At 37.0% G+C, this 25,979-nt stretch overlaps 1 protein-coding gene across 3 annotated transcripts in view; it reads left to right on the top strand.

Annotated features, from left to right (window-relative positions):
* The window catches only part of LOC309873363 (doublecortin domain-containing protein 1-like), a 232,498-nt gene that overhangs the window by 139,374 nt on the left and 67,145 nt on the right, over positions 1–25,979 (top strand). For 2 of the 3 annotated variants that reach the window (XR_014316312.1, XM_082748857.1), the window contains exons 13-20: positions 1,088–1,181; positions 3,401–3,571; positions 11,137–11,322; positions 12,744–12,947; positions 14,243–14,444; positions 18,961–19,113; positions 19,827–19,928; positions 24,889–25,025. Coding sequence is in view for 2 of the 3 variants with exons in the window: in XM_082748857.1 (XP_082604983.1) it covers positions 1,088–1,181; positions 3,401–3,571; positions 11,137–11,322; positions 12,744–12,947; positions 14,243–14,444; positions 18,961–19,113; positions 19,827–19,928; positions 24,889–25,025 (1,249 nt within the window). In the remaining variant the exon portion in view is untranslated. The remainder of the gene's footprint in view (positions 1–1,087; positions 1,182–3,400; positions 3,572–11,136; positions 11,323–12,743; positions 12,948–14,242; positions 14,445–18,960; positions 19,114–19,826; positions 19,929–24,888; positions 25,026–25,979) is intronic. The other variant, XM_082748858.1, reaches the window with a different exon arrangement.

Here is a 25,979-nt window from a genome sequence, read left to right as displayed (position 1 = left end):
TAGTCCTTTAGAAAAAGAGAATTGGAGGAAAAGCTATAAAAAAAATCACAACCATTAATAATAGTGGCTCATTCTAAGTGATGTGTGCCAGACAATATTCTATGTATTTTCTGTTCATTAATTCATTTCATTCCCACAAGACCCTTTTGAGGCAGGCATCATTATCCTATTTTACAGATGAGGAAACGGAGGTGTGGGATTGTTAACCAAAGCCATATAGCTACTAAGAAGTAGATTCAGGATTCAGACTTGAGCCCTCTGGCTCCAGAATCCATGTTCTTAATCATTCTGCCACACGATTAAATAGCAGGACGTAAGGAGGGTATATCAGTCTGGGTTCAATTTGGAGACAAAAGCCACACTGTGATTTCAAGATGTGTAACATAAAGAATTATTAAACAATGATGAAAGAGTAACTATTAGATTTAAAAAAAAAAAAAAAAAAAGTCCTGTGTATGGTCCTCTAGGGCTGAGGGTGTTGAGGACAAAACTTGAAATTAGGCCTTTCCAAGGCCGGAGTTCAGAACTCATTAGAAAAGGTACAGATTCAGCTAACTGGATGGCAAAAATCTGTTGGTTTGCCTGACCAGACCTGGTCTGTGGTTGCTCTGCTAGCAGGAAGTAGCCCTCTGGAACATACACAGGGGCGCAACTGGTTTGGGGGCACACAGGTATGGAAAAGGAGTGGGGTGCTGGAGAGGCAGAAGGTTTAGAGCATGTCATGTCCATGTCAGGAGGGCCACGAGCAAATGATTATCAGGCCAGGGCTCTGAGGCTTCCCAGGGGCCACACATCCCCGGCACCTGGTTAGGGCGGAGCATCCCTGGATGTCCTCACTCCCAGCTGGTGACCCCATGCAGCAGCCAGGAAGAGCAAGGGAGCCCCTTCTTTCTGCAGTGTTCCTCTAACATTCTCTACTGAGAAAGCTTAATGGTGTGCTTCTGTGAGGGAGAAATGCTTAAAGGGTTCATATCCATTATCACAAAGCATACATGGAGCTAAGAGGCAGCACTCTGGTAAGTGGCACAGAGGGAGCTCTGATTGGGTTACGCTACTTGATAACAAGCTTAATCCTGTTTTCCCAAAGGACCTTTCACCTGGTGAGTAACCCAGACCTTGTGCTGGCAGTGTCTATGACCAAAACAAGAAATGATGTCTGTGGCTATCCAGTTATTATTCAGGTAAGATATTATATATAAGCTAAGTAGTAATCATCGCCCTTTATTTAAAGTTAAGTAAAGCTCTGTGCTTCCTTGTTTTGGAGAAAGTTAATGGCTGTCATAGAAACCTATTTTGAATGCCATTGTTAAAATATTTACAATAGTCTGCCTAGATTTCAAATTCAGCATGTTCATGTAGCTCTTAATTTAGTTTAATCCAACAGATGGTGATTGTGGGCTTGCTGCATGTCAGGAGTTATGCTAGTTACTTAAATCAAATCCAAGGGCAAGCATGAAAAATTATCCCAGTAGCATTCATATGGTCTCCGTGGCGGCTACGGTCAAGTGAATAGCTGTTAGAGGCACGTGTTTTAAACTCACTGATTGGGACCTACGCAATCCCCCTCTTACCTGGCAACTGGAGGGTAAGAGCATGATCAGACAGGTCTTCCCGAAGGGCGTGAACTCATCAATATTCATTCTACTAAGATACACATTTGAAATACACATAACATACTTTAGCAAATGCTTGTAGCAGCCAAACAGCTTTTGGAGACTCCAGAGAAATCTGGGTTCATTTGAGTTTTGGATAAAGATCTTTGGAGTTCTTTTTTCTTGTTTATCTGTCATCCTTACTTGTAACCAAAGACACTCGTAAATAGATATATGTTTTTCCTTGGTAGGAGGAAAGAAAGCTTAGGAGCACCCCTGCTCTGAATTTATTTTCTGTATCCTCCATAGTATTTACCATCTTTTGTTGAACAGAATATATTATCCCCAAAGTACATTTGTTTTATTCCATGTTTTTAATAGTAACGAGGCAGCTTGTTTCGCAGGTCCTGAATCCATAATTGGGATATAGCAATCTGGACAAATATCAAAGCTTAATTAAATCTTCTACCCTGCTGATAAATATGGACAAAAAATTTATTCTAGGAGACATCATATATATAACATCACATTCTTCCCTGTCAGGTGCCTCTTTGGCATGGGCCACAGTGAGATTAAAACCTCATGCAGATGCAAATTCTGTACCTTAATCAGCTTAAAAAAATTATAGATATTGACATTTTCCCCTAAGGTTCCCATTTTTAAGAAATGAGTTTGATCTCAAGGTAATTTGTATTACCTTTCAAGATTTTTTCTTTGCTGATGCTCCATTTTTATTTCTTGAAGTATTTGGTTTGTGAGAAAATATTGAAGTTTATGTAAAATAATAAAAATGAGTCGTGTTAGGTTAATGTTACTACACCCCCCCACTCTCTGTTCCTTGAAACATAGTCTTTGTTTTCCATGCCTCTGAGGGATCCTCTATTGTCTGACCTATTAAATCAATTCTGAAGACCCATTTATTTTCCTCTTTACTATCAATCTCTCCTTGGTAAAGTGAATGCTATTCATTATAAAGTTCCTTTAGGTGTCATGATAATTTTAGTTGGAACTAATCTACTAGTTTAAATTCTCTAAAATTGAAACTACTCTTTTCTTTACTTATGCTTGAGCCGAGTTTTATAATAGAATAAATGTGCTGTTTCTGTTACATATAAAACTGTTTGTACTCATATTTTTAAAAAATCATCTCAATAATCAGGGAAACATAAAATAGCAACAAGACACTATTTTTTCATTAATTAAATTTGTTTGGGCAAGAATGTGAGGAAAACAGGCTGTATCATATACTATTGGTGTAAGTGTAAATTAGAATAACCTCTCTAGAAATCATTTTGATATGAGAAAGCTTAATATGATATCTCGTAATATTTTAAAATGATCATGTTATTTTATCAGCAATTGTACTTGAGGAGTTTGTTCTAAAGAATTTTTCATGGATTTACATGAAAACTTATTTATATGATTATTCATTGCTTTTTTGCTTATAATAAGGACAATTTGAGGAACAATCTATATGTTTATTGGTGATTGGTAAAATAGAAACATCACTAAGATCAAATAGGATATATCCTTTAAAAACGTTAGGAAAAGTTTCATGGGATATTCTTATTTAAAAAAACTAATGCATTTACCAAATTATTTGCATTTTGTGATTTCATATTTGTAAATCAAAGGATGCATATTTAGAAATATAAAAAATATGGCACATGTAATCATCAAATATAAATAATGGTTATTACTGCATAGAATTATGAGTAATTATCTATACTTTCTGAATTTATGCAACAGCTATAATCAAATCATAAACTCTCCTGTCTGTTTGACTCCATATTTTATCCTTTTTTCAGAAATACAAACCATATAACAATGGGACATCCAATCAAAAGTGGAATTGTGTGGACGATAGCAAAGCTTTTGTGGCCTTTCATAGCACTGCACTGGACAAGGAGATCACAGCAGCAAATTATGCTGGTATTTGTACATCCTCTGTGATTAAAGAGGAAAACGTTGATCAACCAGTAAGTGATCCTTTTCTACTAAGGATAAAAGAAAAATAGGAGAAAATGGAATAGTTTAATAAATGTAGGACTTCTTTTTTTTCCTAGAAAACCTTATATTCACACAAATTAAACACTGATTTGTGAATGAAATCGCTTACACTCTGTAATTTTGGCTAGGAAATAATGAAGGAATTTTGGTATTACCCTCTGCTTATATTGTTTCAATGGCTCCCTATCATCAGCACCACCTTTTGTCCATCAGAATTTCATCAAACACTCATGAATAAGGATAAGCATTTATGTGCCTGCCATACTAGATATCACTTGACTCCAAAAAGCATATTAAGGTGCACATGATTGTAAGTGACTTTAACTGTATTACATTTTACCACGCATAGGTCTACATTTGAATATCTATATTTTGATTTTTAGAGGAAATAATTTTTCAAATGTAGACCTGTAGTCTTTATTCATAAGGAATTGTTTCATACTTTACAAATACCTAAGGTATTTGTGGGTCTATATGTCCAACTACCTTGCTGTTGTTGATTACTGTTGGCCTGTAGAAATCTCATAATGTACACTACAAGATTCTCTATCCTCTTTGCTTCTCAGACTTCCCTAAATAGCTGCCTCTTCTCCTTCACCTCAAATTCCCTGGCTCTACTAAATAATTTGTATTTGCCCAAATTTACCATACCATTTTGCATGTCTTTGGTTTAGACTATGCTATCCTCTCCCCCAACCCCTTTTAGTTTTGTCTACGAACTCCTACCAGTAAACAAATATGCTGTCAGAGACTAAGGTCATCACTAAAGGAATCAAGTCAGCTTGAAAAGGGTCCCAGTTCAAAGACAAAACAATTTAAGCATCAGTAAGACTACTGAATATGGTGGATTGATATACATCAAATATGTTTAAATCCATATGTTCATTCTTATGTTAAACAAGAACAACAATAGTTCATTGATCACAATAAGATGATGCTAAGGAATCAATTAGTTACTTTGAGAGCTTGAAAATGAAGAACCAGGCATTTTTTCCCCTTACTTTATGATCTATATCTTAGAATAACAAAATAGTAGGTGAGAAGTTTCACTTCATAGGAATATCCCAGCTAATAGTTGAATAAGGTATGAAAAAATTTGGAGCCACTATGTTGTAAACTTTATTAAATTAATTGATCTAGATAGTGGTTACCAGTTTCTACTACATTACAGAAACACAACAGATAATATATGCCGTTTGATGGAAGTACGTAGTACCACTTATGAAGTGTTCCTCCCCCCAAAAATGTAACTGGAATTTAATCAAGTTTTTCATTCTAACTAATAATTTACTGGAAATATAGGAGATAAAGGAACATGGTAAATGACACAAAAACCATGTAGTCATCAAAATCCTAATACATAAAATAAATTACAATAAAGGAAAAAAGAAAGAGTTATAGAAGAACATGGAAATTAATAATAAAAATTTAAGAAGTATAGAAACCAATTTTAATGTATTGAACTGATTTTGACTCTGTTTCAAACAAATTTTAAGAGGAGAGAGAGATGATTATAGAAATTTGAATACTGACTAAATATTTTACTATATTAAGGTAGTATCATGGTTAATTTCAGAGGTGATATTACAGTTACAATAAAAGAATTTTTATCTTTTCGTGGTACATACCTAAATGATATGATGCCTGGGAGTTGCTTCAAAGTAATCTAGGGTAGGAATTAGAAGTGGGTTGGGGAAGCAGATCAAACAGGATTGGTCATGGTTGATAATTGTTGAAGCTGGGTGAAGGGTAAAGGGGGTTGTATCCTACTTTGGTATATGATTGAAACTTTCTGGGATTACACAACTCATGTTTTTATTGAAAGACACAGGAAAGGAGGAACTGTCCAGCTGGTGGGAAAGAAAAGAAGGCCGTAGTTATAGAGATAGATGAATAGATGATAGAATGCAGGCTGGGTTTTGGAGGGTGGTGGCATGAAAGGTGTGGGGCAATACTGGAACAGAGGTCTCAGCGGACATTTTGGTGTTCTGCTTAAGAAAAGGTTAATAGTTTAAGGACCAGATTCTTCTACTTGACAATTTTGTTAGAAATGTTTAAAAAACTATTTTGTGTACTTTTTCTTAACCAGAATAGGCAGAGCATGACTATGTTGGTTACAGTGCCACACATCAGATAGTTGGCATACTAGGTTTACTCTGAACTCATCCTAAAATCATACATGCAACTTACTTTCTTCAAGATAATTCTTGAAGGCCATTTGCTGTCATTTTTCTTACTAATAAGAGTGCAGCTTAGAAGATACATCAGCATGACTCCTATGCAGTATAAACTGGCTCTGTTTGCAAAATGAGTTCTTTTTTTTTTTTTAAGATTTTATTTATTTATTTGACAGAGATCACAAGCAGGCAGAGAGGCAGGCAGAGAGAGAGGAGGAAGCAGGCCCCCCGCTGAGCAGAGAGCCCGATGCGGGGCTCGATCCCAGGACTCTGAGATCATGACCTGAGCCGAAGGCAGCGACTTAACCCACTGAGCCACCCAGGCGCCCCGCAAAATGAGTTCTTTAATCAGAGACTGAAATGGACTTCTAAGGTCGTTTTTTTAAAACTTGAACACGGTTGTCACTTTCAGTGGCTTCATCAATAACTTTTGGTCTTTAGCCACCAATCACAATACTCTTATTTCATCACCTGGAAACTACTCAATTAACAAATCAGGAAAAAACAGATGTTGATGAGAATGGGGAAAAGGGGGAACCCTCTTACACTGTTGATGGGAATGCAAACTGGTGCAGTCACTTTGGAAAACAGTATAGAGATTCCTCAAAAAAGTTAGAAATAGATCTACCCTATGACCCAGTAATTGCACTACTAGGTATTTATCCAAAGGATACAAACATGGTGATTTGAAGAGGCACATGCACCCCAATGTTTATAAAAGTGATGCCCATAGTAAGTCAAAATATGGAAAGAGCCCAGATGACCATTGACGAATGGAAAAATAACATGTGAGATATATCCGTATGTGTGTGTATAGACACACCCCCCCCGCTGCATTCCACACAATGGAATATTACTCAGCCATCAAAAATAATAAAATCTTGCCATTTGCAATGACATGGATGGAAATAGAAGGTATTACGCTAAGTGAAATTAGTCAGTCAGAGAAAGACAAATACCATATGATTTCACTTATATGAGGAATTTAAGAAACAAAACAGATGAACATAGGGGAAGGGAAGGGAAAAAAACAAGATGAAAATAGGGAGGCAAAACAGAAGATGCTGAACTCAAGGAAACAAACTGAGCGTTGCTGAAGGGGAGGTGGGTGAGGTGAAGGGGTAATTGGGTGTTGGGCATTAAGGAAGACAGTTGATGTAATGAACATTGGACGTTATACGCAACTGATGAATCACTACATTCTACCCCTGAAACCAATAATACAGTATATGTTAACTAAATTGAACTAAAATAAAGAATTAAAAAAATTTTTTTAATTATAAAACAACAACAACAACAACAACAAACTCCTCAATTTCTTCCTGGACCACAACAATCCAATTATTAGTTAATTTTATTTAGTAGCCATCTTGTGAATTTTGGGGTATTTTTCCCTACAAGCCTTTAAAACCTGGTTGCATTTTAGTAAATCTAGATAAAATTTAGATAATTTTTGTTAACTTTTATTAACTCACAGATAGTAATTGTAGAATCTGAGTGTGGGTTCATGGGGTATCACTATACTGTACTATTTTTTGTATGATTGAAATATTTTATAATAAAAATGGAAAGAAAGGAGACCTAGAGTTTAGGTCTCAATGATTTTAAAACTAGTGCCTTTTTTTAACCATATAATCAAGATGTTCTTCTTATGCTAACCAAAATACAACTTCCCAGTTTCTAACAATTACTTGTTCTAAAAGATTATAATTTTACTTTCTCAATAGTTAAATGATAGCCTATCTGATACAAGTTAATATGATTAATCTGAAGAGTACAGTAATATATCAAGTCTAGGATACATAGATTAAAAACCTCTCCTGGACCTGGAGAGGAAGGAAATTGCTCGTTGTACAAAGGCTCTAGGCCAGTGATTCATCCTTAACTTTTTTAGAGATACAAACTTCTTCTTTTCCCCCGAAAATGCACGTGTATACACAAACACTTTAGTGTAAGTTTTAGGAAGTTTATAGACTCCCCCTTAAATTCATTTTGGATGTAGGGTAAAAACTCTTTTTCTAGACCACATCCTAAGGGATAATTTAGAAAAAGGAAACTAATATGAAGTAAATATTATATTTTAGATAGCTACTGTATGTTATATACTGATAAGTCTTAGTAATTTTCATACATAGTATCTCATTCAAATAATAAATATGATGAGGACACAATAATTTATTCATAACCACCTTACCTACTATACAATGACAATGGTCATTATTGATCAGACTAACCCCATGTAATAGACTATATATCTATAAGGCCAAATGAACAGATCAAGTTACTCATTTCAATAAATCAAGGAAAATTTTATAGAGAAAATAATTAGTCAAATCAATTGCCTGGTATTCTTGATACCAGGGACTGACTTACTGAACTTTTAAACTCTGTTTGCATTCTACAGGCATAGTTAACCTGGAAGCTCCCCAAATGTATTGCCTTTTTATTTCCATCAGCAGTTTCAAAACAATATTAAATGTGAACGAATTAATCAAAACTCTGGTTTACATTGTGTGTATGCAGAGTTGCCAAAATAAAGCAATTCAGAGATCATCAAGCCTGTAGCACCCCGGGTCATGGGGACTGATGTTTTAATGAATGAAAAATACATTTTCTGGATACTTTTCAATAGGCTTCTATAGTATAATAAGGAAAATCATTGGCATGCAATTCATCATGAAGTACATGCTTTTCTGTAGAAATGATTCTGCCCATAATATTCATTCAGTTTCATCCAAACAAGGATATTTTAATTTTCTGCCTTTATGTAATGTGTAGAAAAATGGAAATTGTATGTGCATATAGAGAAATCCATAGTGAAATTTAAGAATTACATTTTCAAAAGTGTCATATAAATGTTGGCTTTGAATTGAGGTAGCTCTACATACTTATAGGGAGTACTTGAAGCAATATGAGAAAGGTAAAAAAGCCAAGAACTTGGAATCAAATGTCAGTTTTATATTTCAGTTCTGCCATGTACTACTGGAGTATCCTTAAGTGAAAACTTCCCTCTTGGAGTTTTTGTTTTCTCATCTGTAAATTGATTGCGAATGATAATAACTCTGGCTGTATTTAAGTTTTAGCTTTGTGAGGACGAAAGCAAATTGGAGAATCTATATAAAAGTACTTTAAAATTTTATTATGGAAATTTTCATGCATAGACCAGGATAGTATAGTACAGAATAGTACACTAGAATATAGTATAACAAGATATACTAAAAATAGAAATAGTATAATGAAAAATAGAATAGTATAATGAATCCTAATATACTTTTCATCCAAATTCAACTATTATAAAGGTTTTGCAATCTTTACAAACCCCAGACATGGTCCCATTCCACCTTAAACTTAAGAGTATACATCTAAAAAATTTGAACATTTTCTTACATAATCATTATACCATTATGACACCTAATGAAATTAACAATAATCCTTTGGCCATCAATCAAGTATCCTGTTCTTTTTCTTTTTCTTTTTTTTAAAGATTTTTATTTATTTATTTGACAGACAGAGATTACAAGTAGGCAGAGAGGCAGGCAGAGAGAGAGGAGGAAGCAGGCTCCCCGCTGAGCAGAGAGTCTGATGTGGGACTCAATCCCAGGACCTTGGGATCATGACCTGAGCCGAAGGCAGAGGCTTTAACCCACTGAGCCACCCAGGTGCTCCAAGTATCCTGTTTTTAAGCAAATTTCTGAGGTTCTTTAAGAAAGTCTTCTTATGAATGGTTGATGTGAACCAGGATTCAAGCAAGGTCCTCATATGATACTTAGTTGTTGATTCTAGAATTGTCTTATAGAATGCATACTGTTTGGATTTGTCTATTTACTTCTTAATGGCATTTTAAAATTTATTTTTCTAGCCCCCATAATTTCTGTAAAAGAAATTTAATACTAGAGTAGTAATTAGATTTATGATTAGCATTTTTTTGACAAGAATCTTCATGGGCTCAAGGTTATTTCATATTGATCACTTATGCAAGAATACAATGTCTGGATTTTCCATTCTTAGTGATAATGGGTATCAGTGGGCACGAGTAGAACCTAACCTCACATTTAGCAAATCTCCCAATGACCTTTCATCTGGTGTTACTCTTTGGTGATCTTTATTTGGATCAATTATTTCATTAGGAGTTTCCGTGGAGTCAATTTTGTCTAAGTCTATCATTTCCCCCCAACATTCATTAACTAAACTCTTAATGTAAGGAAGAACTTCAATGAGGTTCATCTTCTTCAGCTAGGTATTTGACTACCCAAAAATATGATTCTTAAAGGATGGTAAGATGAATGTTAATTCTTTCTATCCATTCATTTATCTATTGTGGTACAATAAACCACCTGAAAACTTAGTGGCTTCAATCAAGAACCACTTTTTTTATTCTGTGGGCCAAAAATTTGAGCTGGACTCAGTGGGGCCACTCTGCTGGTCTTGCCCGGGGTCAGTAACGTGACCCTAATTTGTGGTCATTTGGTGGTATGTCAGTAGTTTGGTGGTTCTGTGGGGACTGGATGGCGCTAGCTCAAGTTTGTTCACATGGTGTTCTCAGTGTTCCCATTGCAGCCAAAAGAGCAACCTCTAGTGTGCAAGCAAGTCTTATACATCTGCTTGCCTCACATTTACTAATGCTGCTATGGCCAAAACAAGTCACATGGCCTTGCTCAGATTCAAAGAAAGGACAAAAGGAGAAATATTTCTTGATTGGAGGAGGAGCAGAGTCACATGTCAGAAGGCCATGCAAACCAGGATGGAGCGGTTTTCTTGTGGCCATCTCTGCAAATAATTGGCCACACTTTCTAATGACCAGTTTTTCCAAGTTATAAATTGGTGCCAGTTTACTTACAAGTATTTTTAGCATCATTATAAGCTCATGGGATTTTATATTTTCAACAACATCCAAAGTATTTTGGTTATCATTCTTTTTGCTGTCCCCAAATTGTCCCACTTTGGGCCAGTGGAGGCTCCTTCATCTTGTTGGTTCTTGTGTCTTTTTAAAATGTTTCCTTACTCTTGGATGGCTTCTTTTCTTTCCAGGCACCACAAGACATCACTTGCTCTTCTTATACATTTCTTGCCCCCAAATTGGAACTGACCATTCCTCCAGGAAACCCCGTTCCTTGACATAAGTTATACTAATTACTGTTGAACTGTCACAGCCTCCAGCCTTTTTCAGTCAACAGAATTGGAAGTATGCTTTTAAAAAAATATAATTAGTAGGGAGTAAAATGATGCATTCATGTTGAGGTCTCAAATTTAGCATTTGGGGATTAATAAAGTGCTCTATTTGTATTGCAAATATTCTTCAAAAATGCTGTCATCATTTGGATGTACCTACATAAAACCATCTTTATTCCTTTTTTTAGGGATACTACTATCTTGCACCGACTGGAAAGAAAAAAACAATGCTCTGCTTAGCATGTGGGCGATCCATGAGAGCAGAGAAGGGGCTCCAACAGTTGCTTCCAGGGCTGCCCTTCCTCTGTGCCTCAGGCTCCACGACCCAGAAGCAGTTCTCACGAGGGCCTTTCAAGGTCATCAGTGTGGCAGGGGTACGTAATGACCTGAGCTTTGCTAATACGTGCGTGGCATCACTTTGGAAACTTCGATGCATTCATTATCTGCCTTGCACTCAAGTTCACCCGCACCCATCCAATTCATCTTCCTCTGATGCCCCTTTACCATTCCACCTGCATTGATTTCCTCTGGTCCATTGTAATTTAAAATACCTTGTCTATTAATAGTTCGATACAGTCTTTGAAGTTAATTGGGCACTTCTGTGGCTTTAATCATCTACTAACACCTTCCACTGCTCTCTGTGTTGCTTTTAGATGAGGAAGTAACTGCAAATCTTTACACAGTGGACCAGCTTTCTTGCCTATACTCACAGGGCAAACTTATTTTTACTAGCATGGAACATTTCAGGAGGAATTTGACGTGCTGTTAATGGCTGTTCAGGTTGGGTGCCTGAATTCATGCATCCATGTCTAATACTATTTATAGCTCATGGAGGAAAAAAAAAATCCCTGCCACTTTCCTGCAATCTTAATTTAAAATGACACCATTTGAAAAGTCCTCTCCTTCAAGTTTAGAGTAGGATGTGCTAAAGGGACTTACACACTTATATAAAAAGGAGCAGTTCCTAAAGAGGAACCTTCCAACTTGGTGTGCTCTCCAGGGCTTGCTGTCTCCATTTCCAGATCTTTCTCCTCAGTCCCCTAAACTGGATACACAGTGCAGTGTGGAAAGGGTCTGGAGGGGACAGAACAGTTGCAATAAATTTTAAGTGCAACAGTAACTCTGAAGGTGAAAAGAAGTCAGTCCTCTGGAGAAGTCTAAAGGCAGTTGTCTTGGCTTTAGTGATGGTGGGGTTAAGGAGGTGCTGGTGAGCTGTTAGGAAAGAATCCTCAGTGTTAAAGCATCTCAGACAGCGTTTTTCCTTCAAAGCAGCATCCTGAGTAGAGGGAAAGGGAAAGGGGAAGTGTGGTGTCCACCACCCTAATTATCATGTAGATTAGGACTGCACTCATTCCCCTCCCCATTCATCAGTATCTGCCACCACAGGGTGGCATTATCCTCGGGTTAAAGAGGAAGAGATTATCTGTCGTGCCAGCAGCCCATTACTTCAAGGCCAGGCTTTCTCTGGCCCCGGCATGCTTTTCCCGCAGCTCCTATCACAGGAGAAGGCAGAGTGGAAAACAGGAGAAGACCAGAAACACAAGCCAGAGGCCTAAAGTCACCTAGAGACTCAGTGACAGGGCTGGGAAGAAAACTGAGTTCTGAACCAATGTTCTTCCCACTGCGGTATCCAATACCTACAACATGCAGAGTGAGCATCTCAAAATCTAGATACCACACCCAGGTGCATGCACGTGTTTCTTAAATGAAGGGACTGAAACATAACAGAACAACAAAAACTAAAAGTAAAAGCTTGAGTAGACCTTTGTGCTTTCTCGTTTTTGTTTTTGATCAGGCTGATTTGTCTTCTTATGAGGCTGAGAAAACGCTAAATTATTATGAAGAACGCCTGTTATCTTTGCGGAGGAAGACCTGCACCCAAGTTGTACCTCGTAGTGGTACAGCAGCTACGCACCAGAAGGCAGTGAAAATAATTGCATACAAAAACGGAGGTGGATATCGGAATGGGAAGTTAATTGTGGCTGGAACATTCCCCACAGTAAGTGACTATAACTTAAACATTTCTTGTATCCTCCAAGGTAAAGATAATAGTGACTCTTCTGACAAGAAAAAAAAAAGCAGTGGGATTGAATGATAAATGTCCCTGGTCAGTTTCACCAATTTAGGCTAATGAGATCAAGATCTCTGTTTTCTTTTTTCTTTCTTTCTTTTTTTTTTTTTTTTTTTATATCTCTGCTTTCTTAAAGATATTCTTTTTTATTGTATTTCTTTGGATACAGACTTAGAAAGAAGGGAAACTAGAATATGATTTTTAGATTGGTTCCAGAGCAAAGATACATAAAAGCAGTGGGGGGGGGGGAGCTACCAGATTTTCTTCACTTGTGTGATAGAGAGAATGCCCCCCTCCCCTTTTCACCTTCCTTCCCATTCCAGCTTCAGGCTGTATGTCATCTGAATATTTCTAAGAGCTGCCGCCTCATTTATCATTTGTAAAATCTGAGCACTTATTTGTTGACAGGTTGTTTCATTTCATTCTCAAATCAGAGAAGCAAGAGTTGTGTTAGGAAGGAACGGTTTCTGTCGTAGAGCTCAAAAGGTCCAAACCCAGCTTTGTCCTTCTTTGTTTGGTGATTATCTTGTCTATACATTCTGACCAATGCCTTTAACAGCGTATTTTATAAGCAAAATTGAATGTGATATGGACATACCCTGGAGACTTCCTTGAAAACACACACATACACACTTACTGGTTCTATTTGTCTTCTGAATGCAAATAGCCTTTTTATTAAGATATTGTTCAGTGAACTAAACAAATCCCAAAAGTTAGCAACTCCAGGATTCACCCGGAGCACCACAGCTGGCTTGTGGAGTCTTGGACAAAAATGTCAACCTCTCAGCCTGTTTCCCTATCTGCAAAATGAAACTAAGAATATGTGTTAGTTTGGGTTTGAAAGTCAACTACTCATTTATTTTAAGCTGGTTCATCCATATGAAGTGCTACAGTTTTATGCCTTATAAAGCAACAAAGTTGAAAGTGGATCTCTAAGTTGAACACTTCTTAGGGAGTAAATACTCAGATGATACTCATCTGCTGTGCTAAATTTTTGGAGCTTATCTTCACAATTTGAGTGGACTAATTTTGTGAAATTATGTAGGACAGTCTGATACCAAAAATTGTCTCTAATCAAAGATCAAGTCTGTCATTATTTAGCTTTCTATTTTTGCAAATTAATGGATTTTCTCAAATTTCTAAAATAATAAGCTCTTCACGATTATTCCCCAGCCCTATCACTCTTCTTGTCTCATCAATTCCTTACAATCTGTGTTATTTAGCTTCTTACAGAATGCACGAAGCAACTTGGTCTCACCAGGGCAGCCTCCAAAGTATATACTAAAGATGGGACCACGATCCTTTCCTTATGTGATTTGGTTTTATGGGCACTAGAGGAGTCTTTCATCCAGAGAGACACCGAGAAACAAAAAAAAGAGGCAGTTCCTGTTCCAACAAAGGAGACAACTATTAAAAGTATGAAAGGTTGGTTACATTCTTTAAGATTTAGCTGATTCTACTTTTCATCATAAAAATGTTAAATGTGATTCTGTGACTAGGTCACCCCTTCTAGAATTACAAAATCACAGGAAGCTGCTCTCTTGTGAAATTGTCATATTGCTTTTACCTTGCAGAATGATAAGAAAAAGTTAACAAATAACGTAAATTTAGTCTCAGCACCAAAACAATAAATAAGTTGCCTCAAATTTATAAAATATATTTGACAACTTAGCTACTTGATGTAACATAAGCAGCTTTTGCTTTTACATTTAAAACCAAAATCAACCAAAGACCACTTAAGAAGGCTGGGCTGGATCAGTAAAATCTCTATTATTTTAGAAGAGATAAAATTAGAAGAGAAGGGGTCCTCTCTATACTTCTGCCTATAAGCTGCCCTTACTTGCCCCTGCCCGTCTCCACCACTCCTCTAAACTCCCAGAAGCACCGTGAAGGCACCTACCTGTATTGCAGCTCCTAGCACATGTATTATAATCTGTTTACATCTTTGTGTGTCTCATTAAACTGCATACAGCTTGAGGACAGAAACTGCGTCCCCAGCAACAGTTTGCTTAATACAAACGAGTCTTACAGTGAATCAGCAAGTGATCTCAGCTTTCCACTGTTGTACAGAGAGTCATGATTTGAAGATTAAGAACCTGGGTTTTGGAGCCAGAATTCCAGTGTTCGGATCCTACCTCTTTTCCTTTCTGGCTGAATGATCCTGGGCAGGTTGTTTAACCTCTTGTATCCCAGTTTCCTCATTTTACGAATTCCATACTGATGATCATGTAAATGTATACTCATTTGGTCCTCATAAATACGAACATGTGTTCATAAAACATATGAATAGGAGTTTATATATAAATGTATATGCCGCTGAGAATAATGCCTGGTTGATGTTTACTAAATATTTAATGAGTATTAATGATCATTATTGTGTGTACAGTTGAGTAGGAAAAACCCACTCTTATTCCTGTGTGTCTCTTCTTTGCTCTCACATGCTTATCACATTCACAACACTTCTGATACCCGGTGTGTGTGTTTTCTCCCCCACGCCAAACAGTTCTGCAACTGGTGTAGGACACCAGCTGGGTGTCCTACAATTTAACTCAGTTTTTCCACTCTCTACCTGGTTATAGCATCAGATCTCATGGGTTAAGAGCTCAGTCCCATAAGACCGCTCCCCATTCCTTCCCCACTTAAGCTGTCCAGACCTGTGTTTCTGAACAATTGGTTTAAATTGGAAATTCCCATGATTCCTCTTTTCAGTTGGATTAATTTGCTAGAGCAGCTCAACAGAACTCAAGGAAATGATCTACTTACTGTCTACTGGTTTATTATAAAAAGATATGATAAGGAATACAGATGAACATCCAGGTGAAAGAGATGAGTAGGGCAAGGTGTGTGGGAAAAGGGCACAGAGCTTCTCTGCTCTCTCCAAGCCCACCACTCTCCTACCATCTCCATGTGTTCACCAACTCAGAGGGTCTCCAAACCCTGTACTTTTGGGATTTTTAATGGAGATTTCATCATGTAGCCATGATTGTTCACTAATTCCATGCCCAGCCTCTCTCCCTACCCTGGAGAGTGAAGAGTAGGGTAGAAAATTCCAAGGTTCTAATCATGGCTTGGTCTTTCTGATGACCAGTCTTCCTCCATGAGTCTGCCCAAAGTCTCATTAGAAGACAAGATACTGGGGCTCCTGGGTGGCTCAGTGGGTTAAGCCTCTGCCTTCCATGCATGTAATGATTTCAGTGTCCTGGGATTGAGCCCCACGTCTGGCTCTCTGCTTGGCGGAAAGCCTCTCCCCCCTCCCCACCTCTGCCTCCCCCTCTGCCTAATTGTGATCTCTGTCTATCAAATAAATAAATAAAACTTTAAAAAGAAGAAGAAGAAGAAGAAGACGATGACGGCAAGATACTGCTATCATCCAGGAAATTCCAAAGGATTTAGGAGTCTGTGTCAGGAGCCAGGATCAAAGACAAAATATTTGAACAAGAGATGATCCTAGTGCTCTTATCACTTAGAAAATGACCAGTGGAAGCACTCTTCCAGGAACATAGGGCAGAGACTAATATATATATATTTTTTCTATTATTTCACAATGATATTACTTGTCCTCTTTTCTAATGAGTTTTTTAAAATAATTATGTCAACATTTAATGCTTAACTAATCATTAAAGCATATAGTTTGGCCTTTATTTGGCATATGAAATATCTGATCTCCAGGTTCTGGAAGATTACAATATCAAAGGCTCTTCTTTCAAATTGTTATTTAAAAGTTGCCTGGAAGTAATGTTATTCACGCTGGGTACTAAAGGGGTATGGCCATCCCTTCCCCTCTATAATCTAGAGGTTATCCTTGAATCAGGCTGGTTTGTTAGTGGGTTGCCCCCTTTTACTGAATCTCGGCTTGTGTTATGCCACCAGTTTGCATTGCGGAAAACAATTTCTATGGAGATAGTGGTAAAGGGCACAGGCTTTGGAGGCATATGGCCTGGGTTCTAATCCTGACTCTGTTGCTACCAAGCTATGTGTTTAGCCCCCTTTACTCTGTAAAAGAAGAATGGACGTACCTCAGAGTATCATTTTGAGATTTACCTGAGATAATGCAGAGGTCTTAGTGAAATGCGCAGCATGTCGTAAGTTCTCAATATTGTTTGTTTCTTTTATAAGATACTGTTTTCTACCTCACAAATAACCCCCTTGTGAAGACCCTGAAATAAATTTCTCTCAGATATCAGGACCAGAAAAGTTGTATCTTCTGAGAAATTTATCTCTCTATGTGGCCCATGCGAATCTTGAAATTGTGTTTTCTTTTTTGCTTGGGCCCCTAGAATGCTCAGAACTCAAACTGTGATTTAACTCTAGTAAATGAAATGTGTCGCTTTCATGTCCATTCAATAACAAAAATATTATCTAGCATTTTTTGGATGCTCGTCCAATTAAATAGACCAAACACCATTTATTCTAAGCACTTTCCTTTTTTTTAAGTTTTTTTTTTTTTTTTTATAAACATATAATGTATTATTAGCCCCAGGGGTACAGGTCTGTGAATCACCAGGTTTACACACTTCACAGCACTTACCAACCATAGCACATACCTTCCCCAATGTCCATAACCCCACCACCCTCTCCCTACCTCCCTCCCCCCAGCAACCCTCAGTTTGTTTTGTGAGATTAAGAGTTTCTTATGGTTTGTCTCCCTCCCAATCCCATCTTGTTTCATTGATTCTTTTCCTACCCCCCAAACCCCTCACGTTGCATCTCAACTTCCTCATATCAGAGAGATCATATGATAGTTGTCTTTCTCTGACTGACTTATTTCGCTAAGCATAATACTCTCTAGTTCCATCCATGTCGTTGCAAATGGCAAGATTTCATTCCTTTTGATGGCTGCATAGTATTCCATTATATATATATATATATATATATATATATATATATATATATACATACATATCTCACATCTTCTCTATCCATTCATCTGTTGATGGACATCTAGGTTCTTTCCATAGTTTGGCTATTGTAGGCATTGCTGCTATAAACATTCGGGTGCATGTGCTGCTTTGGATCACTACACTTATATCTTAAGGGTAAATACCCAGTAGTGCAATTGCTGGGATGTAAGGTAGCTCTATTTTCAACTTTTTGAGGAACCTCCATGCTGTTTTCCAGAGTGGCTGCACCAGCTTGCATTCCCACCAACAGTGTAGGAGGATTTCCCTTTCTCCACATCCTCTCCAACATCTATCATTTCCTGACTTGTTAATTTGAGCCATTCTGACTGGTGTGAGGTGGAATCTCATTGTGGTTTTGATTTGTATTCCCTGATGGTCGAGTGATGTGGAGCATTTTTTCATGTGTCTGTTGGCCCTCTGTATGTGTTCTTTGCAGAAATGTCTGTTCATGTCCTCTGCCCATTTCTTGATTGGATTATTTGTTCCTTGGGTGTTGAGTTTCATGAGTTCTTTATAGATTTTGGATACTAGCCCTTTATCTGATATGTTGTTTGCAAATATCTTCTCCCATTCTGTCAGTTGTCTTTTGGTTTTGTTAACTGTTTCCTTTTTTTTTTTTTTTTAATCTTACCAACAGCAGAATAAGATAGATACTACTATTCATTTAAAAGAAGAGGACACTAAGGCGTTTTGTCTTTGGCTTTACTCTATCACTATACTTTTTTCCTCCTTTCCTTGGTTTTCTTATCTCTTTATTTTATTCCTCTTCAGAGTAGGTATTTTAGTAAGCCACCTCAGATTTCTTTCATATCTAGTAAAACATAAGAAAAGAATTTAAAGTATATTTATAATCACATTACTTTAAATTATTTGGTTGCATATGAAATTTCTGATCATAGTTATGTATGTGCATCTGGTTTAGGTATTACCTGTTTAAATCGAGTCATTAATGAGACAGGAAATATTTTGAATAAACAAATTCAGGAGGCAAATTTATTCATTATTTATCGTGCTTGGTTATTGTGCCATTTGTTTCCTAGAAAACCAGAGAATGAAAGTGAAAACCAAATTGGTTTCAAAGTCTGTGACATCCGATACTTTGGATGGTATAGATAAGTCTCTGCTTGCCCTCGTCCTCAGAAATCCCATTGCTATCTGGGTATCCTGCGGTGAACCATTTCTATCTCCAAAGGGTAAGTTTTTTGTTTTCGTTTGCTTTCAAGCAAGTATATAAGGAAGAGAGAAATAAATTTTATGTCACCATAAGAAAAGAATTAAATGTGTATAATGCCAACATAATAACATCACATTTATGCAAAGAACAGGAAGTCCATCAATTAACATGTGCACAAGGATAGCTGTACTCCTATATTTGCACAGTTCCCTGTTTTTTCTTACTGGAATGGAGTATTCTGCATGGAAAAATGTCTAATTTAGTTGATAAAGAGATCCTTGGTCTATAAGACTGAGAATAATGGTATACATTAGAAAATAACAAATGAGTTTAATTCACACTGAAGACGACCTGTCTGCACATTTTCATTTTTAAGAATTGCACCCTTTAGGCAGTAGGTGGATGTTTAAAAAATGAATGGTTCCAAGCCAGGCTTTCATCACCTCCAAATAGTTTGTGGAAGTGGAAAATGAAATATGGCTATTGCATATGGTAAATCTATATAATAAAACAGCACTGTTCTTCTCCCCCCACCCTTCTCCATTCCATAAAGAAATGCCTTAAGCCCTGTCATCTTTCAAATGAGGTTTCTTTTAATGACCCTTACCTTTTAATTACTTGTTTCTAATTGAATCTATTTCTTGGAGCAGAAAGTTCTTTATAAATTATTGGCTTGCATGATAAATTACTGTCGATAACACAATGCAAGATTTAAAAAATGTTTTTTTCTAGCTTTGCAGAAAGCAGAAAAAGTAGAAAAACAGAACTGGTTAAAAAAGGACAAAATTTTGGCTGATCTAGACACCATGAAACACAAAATGAGACTGTTAAAAGGTCAGTATGAACTAAATCAAGTATCACCATGTTTAATTCTAAATGTAACCCCAATTTGCTGGAAGTTTTTTCCTACTATTAGATACCAGATGTTTAACTGAGTACTATAAATATTGTGTCACAAAAGTCACTTGAGCAAGTCTAAAACCTAATATATCTTTTGGTACTGATTTTATATTTGTAACTTTTATATTAAAATGAATACCACATGAATTATATGTAAATTTTTAAAATTAGGAGAGTATCTGGGTCATCTAACCCCTATGTTAGGATTGAAATAGTCGCTGAAGTAACATTTTGTGGGCTTTGGAATTAGTCCTTAAACAAAACTTTTGTTCTATTCCTTAGGTATTGCTGGGAAAGAAGTTTGGGGGCTGTTATTGTTTGCCTGTTCAGTTGTTTGGTTTTATTTTTTTTTCCTAAGATTTATTTATTTATTTGAGAGAGAGGGCATGTGCACAGGGGAGGGCCAGAGGAGGAGGGAGAGAGTCTTTTTGTTGCTGTTGTTTAGTTGCAAGAGAGAGAGAGAAAGTGAAAGAGGGAGAGAGAGAGAGAGAAAGAGAAAGAGGGAGAGAGAGGGAGAGAAAGCAAGCACAAAGGGAGAGGGAGAAGCAGACTCCCTGCTGCTCCATCTTGGGACCCTGGGATCATAACCTTAGCCAAAGGCAGAGGCTTAACTGACTGAGCCACTCAGGCACCCCTGTCTATTTTATAATCTGAGTGAGGAGGTACTGAATTTTTCAAAGGTCAATATTAGCAGGGCTTCTTCAAGTTAGGCAGCACAAGATATGCTATTCACAGTCAAAGTGATCAACTGGCAGTATTTGTTCTCCTCTTTCATTCTCTCTGTCGTAGAATCTTAGGTTCTAGACCTTATACTATGCCAAACACTTGAGATTCCAGATGGTTCTTTGGGGAGAAAAAGTGTATTATGGACTTTAGTCTAGAAAGGAATACATTTCAGGCTCTGTCATTGCCCTGACAGGATTTCAACTCCTAAGTAGGCACACTGTCTGTTGTCAAAAGCATGTGAATTTTACTTCAATAAGCAACACAACTAATTTTAAGTGCCCTAAATGGAAATCTGGGTTGAAATGACTATTATTCAGTTCTTTCCAAAAGAATTATTGGGTCTACATGAAAAACATCTACCATGACTGGTAATCTCTGCTATTCTAAATACTACACATTTTCACCAAAATGTTCCTTGGGCATGTCCAAAACTAAAGTTTTCACCACTCCAGTATCTCCTTCATTTCTTCTAGCCATGGGCCCTACCACCATCCACCCATGTGTTCCATCTTAGAAACCTGGGAGTTATCCCTGGCATCTCCCTCCTCTCACTTTCTTGAAGCAAACAACAGTAAGTCTTGTTGCTTCCAACCTATCTTCTCAAATGAATCTGGTCTCCATCCTCAACTGTGTTATCTAAATTCTAGCTATTGTCATCTATTCCTTGGATTACTATAACAGCTTTGTGACTTGATTCCCTGCTTCCAGTCTTGATAGTAGTTTCTAGTCTATGCATAATGGGGACATTCTGAAGCTGGAGTGATCAGGCAAAAATACAAAGCTGTCATGGTACTCCAGGCATAAACTTTTCAAAGTTTCCTATTATCTTTCAAACAAAGATGAAACTCTTCAACGTGTTCTTTCATGATACGGTCCTGTGTAAGCTGTTCTCTTTCCTTGTTCTCGCCACTCCACCATTTGGACTACTTTTCAGTCCTGGAGACGTATCAGGAGCTTTCTTAACTCTGAGAATTTGGCACAATTTAGTTTCCTCTGCCTCAACTTTTCTCTCCCTTGTCCTTTTGGATTGCTTCTACTGATTAAATGGTTTTCAGCTTACTTGTTATTTCTTCCTAAACTTTCCCTTTTCCACGTTAGGAATAATGCAGTTTATCACACCTTGAGCTTCCCCTCTGATAATCATTATTACATTACTATAATTACCTGGTCATGTGACTATCTTCCCTATGTTACATTATAAATTCTACTACCTAATTTGTGCTGTGAATACTTGTAGAAGGACTGAATTGAAGAATGAACAGAATTTCAACCATTCATTCCACTGAGTTTTCTTAGGTCTATTTCTGTATCAAATTAAATCAATAAAAACCAGCATACTGAAAATAACACCAGGCAGAGTTGCCTTTACTGTATTCTGATTTTATATTATGTCTTCAGCTTTTATTATAATTAAGTATTAAAAAGGCATTTATTAAAAAAAGCATTTAAAGTTCAGTTGGTATCATCTGCAGTATCACTGTTGATAGATGTCAGATGGTGTCCATTATGGAGCAATCCATTAATGAAATTTCTCTTAGAATTTAGTGCTAAGATAAATCTTGTCTCTACTGACAAACTGTTATATTTTCTGCTATTAAATGTAAATTCAATACATGCATATAAAATACCTACTCTGAGGAAGAACTTTTCTAGTTGTCGGGATTATGAAGACAAATAAGAACAAGTCAAAGTCCAGTTAACTGTAGTCCCTGTAGGATGATGAGTTTCTTGGGGATTGGATGGAAGAGCAGCTAAGTAGATTATTTTCCATTATTATAGCCATTGGTGAATGCAACAAGTATTGATTAAGCATATATAAAGTACTGTGCTAAGCTGATTTTACATTTCATTTGTAAGTATGGTCATTGCTAATATTAATCACAATACTAGTAATGACTTTGTAAGGTTTTATGATGAAGTAAGAAATGTCAAGTATTTACTGCATGTGCAGCACATAATAAATACTCAATAAATATTAGAATAAGGGTTACTAAAAAGGCAGCCCATTTTCTGACTTGGGGGTCTTAAAAACTGATCAGTGAAATGAAGAAATGGCAGATTATGCCAAAGTATCGCATTTGTTAAGTATAAAGGTGATGCTGGGGCATTTTATTTAGTGTGAGAGCTAAAGGGATTTGCCAACTAAAACCTCAGGTGAGGTGGACTTACCCTCCCAGGCACAGATAATGCTGAACCAGGGTGGGCCTCTGATCAAGGGAGAGGGGGTAGGGGAGCTGTCTGGGTGAGATTTACAATTTGAAAGCATAGCAAAGCACTCACGTTCTCTAGTTTTCCTCATTAATTGTTAGCTATTATTGTTACTTTCCCCGGATCTCATATGAACTAAAATAAGATATATGGAGAATGTAATAGGAAAATAAAATAATTTAATCAATACATTTTTCTTGGTTTCAATTGGTATTCTTACCTACATAAATAGTAGTTTGTTATGAACATCTTTCCCTGAACCAAAACCTTTTGTGATGAATTTATGTCTCTTTATGAAAATTATAGTGCAAATACATTCATTTTTTTTTAAGACCATTAGAAGAAAGTTGACAAAAAACAAATAAAGCATAATGGTTTTTGCTCTTTTCCTACATTCAAATCTTGGCTTTTAAGAGCGTAAATGATAAACTATTGCTGAGCTCTCTTTGGTTGAGCAAAGTTTTAGTGTTCAAAAGGCACTATAAATAAAATATTTATGTGTCATAAATTAGTGTCGTCTACTCTTTATGAATAGAGTAAGCTAAAAACTGTATTTGCGTAAATTTGTGTTATGTATTTTTCTTGTACCACTGTGGCCTTCTCCAATGCTCATAACCTAATGGCATTTCCACTGTAACTCATTGGCTGACTGATTCAATTATGTTTTCTCCACATCCATAAATTGCATAGAATGCTTATTAGGTACGTAGAATTCTGATTTCCCTGAAAAGTCATTGCTGCCATTTATTTTTATTGCTTGATCTATTTCCACAAACTTGAGCTTACAAGAGTGCAGTTGCTTTATTCTCTGCAAATACTAAATTGTTTTCAGAGTTCTGTTTGTAGTCATGGTCTGAAAATCTGCATATTAAGACTCCCTTGGTAACAAAATTAGGGCTCAATTTGATGTTAGTATTTCCATTATTTTATCCACCTCAGCATTACTTTCTCAAAGAAGCCTTCCCTGGCACTAGACTAGGGTGGTGGCCCCTGTGAGATGCTTTTAGAGATCCTGTTCTCTGGAGGAGCACAACTGCAATCGATTATTGGTGCAATCATTTCCTTGACATCTGCCTTCCCCAAAAAACTTGAGACAAGGACTAAATCTTGAACATGTTTGGATTGGCCTCATCTAGCCCAATCCCTGACTGACAGCTGGTGTGCAGCCTAAGTTTCTAGAAGCAACATGCGAAAGAAAGCATTATCGTTACTTAAGTAGTTTAGGAATCAGTATGAGACTCAGTGTGAGTTTATTTTCAACACGGAGAAAGAAAACAATTTTGTAAGTATGATTTTTCAATCTCTTACAATTTTAAGTGGACTAGCTGGAAGAATGCATACATTGAAATCAACACACTTATTAAATAATGCCTATTATTCTTTGGAGTACAGTATTCTGATAAATATTTTCTCTTACCACAGCTTTTTAACAACCTAAAGGGCACAGCAGAGGTGTCAGAAACTAATCGTGCTTGCGGGTATTATTAGATGGAAAAAAGGCCTCCTGTCTCTTGGGTTAATATTATTTTAGAAGTACTTAATCCCCAGGCTGCTAAGCTAATTGTTGGGGAAAGGCTTATTATTAGCGAAGAGAACAAAACATATGTTCCATGACTGGAAGAGATGATGGACTATATAGGTCATGGATTCTATTTGACTAAATTACCACTGAACCATATCATGCAGGAAAGGCCGGGGCCACTGTGGAAGTCAGCATGGTATCTTTCTTTTCCATCTGTACAGTGAATATGCATATCCTGGCTATTTGAAGCCTCAAGCTCCCATATGAAGAGGCATTGTTAGATATTATTACCTTAGGCATCTTTGCTTTTATGATATATTTAGTATTTTAGCCTATGCTCCCAAGTGGAATGATTTATGCATAGAACGCCAAACCAATTTATTTGGAATCTGAAAACACATCTTCAGAAACAACATTACCAGGGACTTCTTTCCCCAGGGCGGCGAGTAGCAGCATGTCAGCCAGCCGCCATGGTTCCCAACAAAAACCCCAAGCAGCCGGTGGTGGTGGAGGGAGGCTGGACTGAGCAGACTCAAGAGGAAATTAAACTCATGGAACTCATAAGACATACAGAGGTACGTTCTTCAGGACTCCAGACATTAAAGACTTTGCCTCTTTAATAAGGTTTTAAAAGTATAATATTGAATTTTAAAATTAGGCTCTTAATATAACCTCAGCATCTGGTCAGTTATGACCACATAAGCATATGCCAAGCATTGAGTTGGCATTTGGAGAGTAGTTATCTGAAAGAGAGCTAGCTCGTATGAAAGCCTGTTTTGTTTGAATGGAGACCAAAAATTATGACCTTAGCAAAGAAGAGAAAAAGGCCCAGTGGATATGTACAAAGGTAATTATAATAAGTGTAGTCAAGTTGAGCCTTATGGCTTCATTGCTCATCACTCCTAAGGGTATGTCTCAATATGTAGAAAGAGCAAGGAGCAAAATACTAATTGCAATGGAGACATTCAGGAGTGAGGAATTCAAAAAGCAGTTTCAGTCCAATTGGTTAATCAGTCAGGATTGTCAGACATAAAAAAGTCGAGAAGAGAAAGGTCAGCTGTTGAGAGAGGACTGGGGATAGAGACCTGGGAAAACTTTTTGCTTTGTGAAGTTTTTCATCAAAATGATATGTTCTTATTTAATAGAGTTTCTCAAATCGTGGAATGTGTTCAATCTAAATCTTAGGTGTGTGCCCACGTCAAGGTTACTAGAAAAAAAGAAATTGACATTGCTAGAAATATGACTTCTTGCCAAGCTGAGAAAGATAAATCACTGACCAGGGAATGAATGCAAAGCATTGAACTAGGACATGCTTGAAGTAGGATGAAAAGCTGCCTGGCAGGGATCTGGCAAAGTATAAGGCTGGCTGCTGTATTTTGAAAGACAGAGAGTGAAGACTCAACAGTCATGCACATTCCCTTAAGCATTTCTTGGTTAAAGAAAATGATGTTGTGATTCTAATCAAAAACTCATTTGTTAGATGCAGAGAAATCGCTCAGTAGGAGAAACACCACACAGAAATCCAAAAA

This window comes from Mustela nivalis (assembly GCF_964662115.1).
Source record: "Mustela nivalis genome assembly, chromosome: 9".
Taxonomy (NCBI): domain Eukaryota; kingdom Metazoa; phylum Chordata; class Mammalia; order Carnivora; family Mustelidae; genus Mustela; species Mustela nivalis.
Note: the sequence above shows the minus strand (reverse complement) of the source record. Positions and strands in the feature narration are given on the sequence as shown.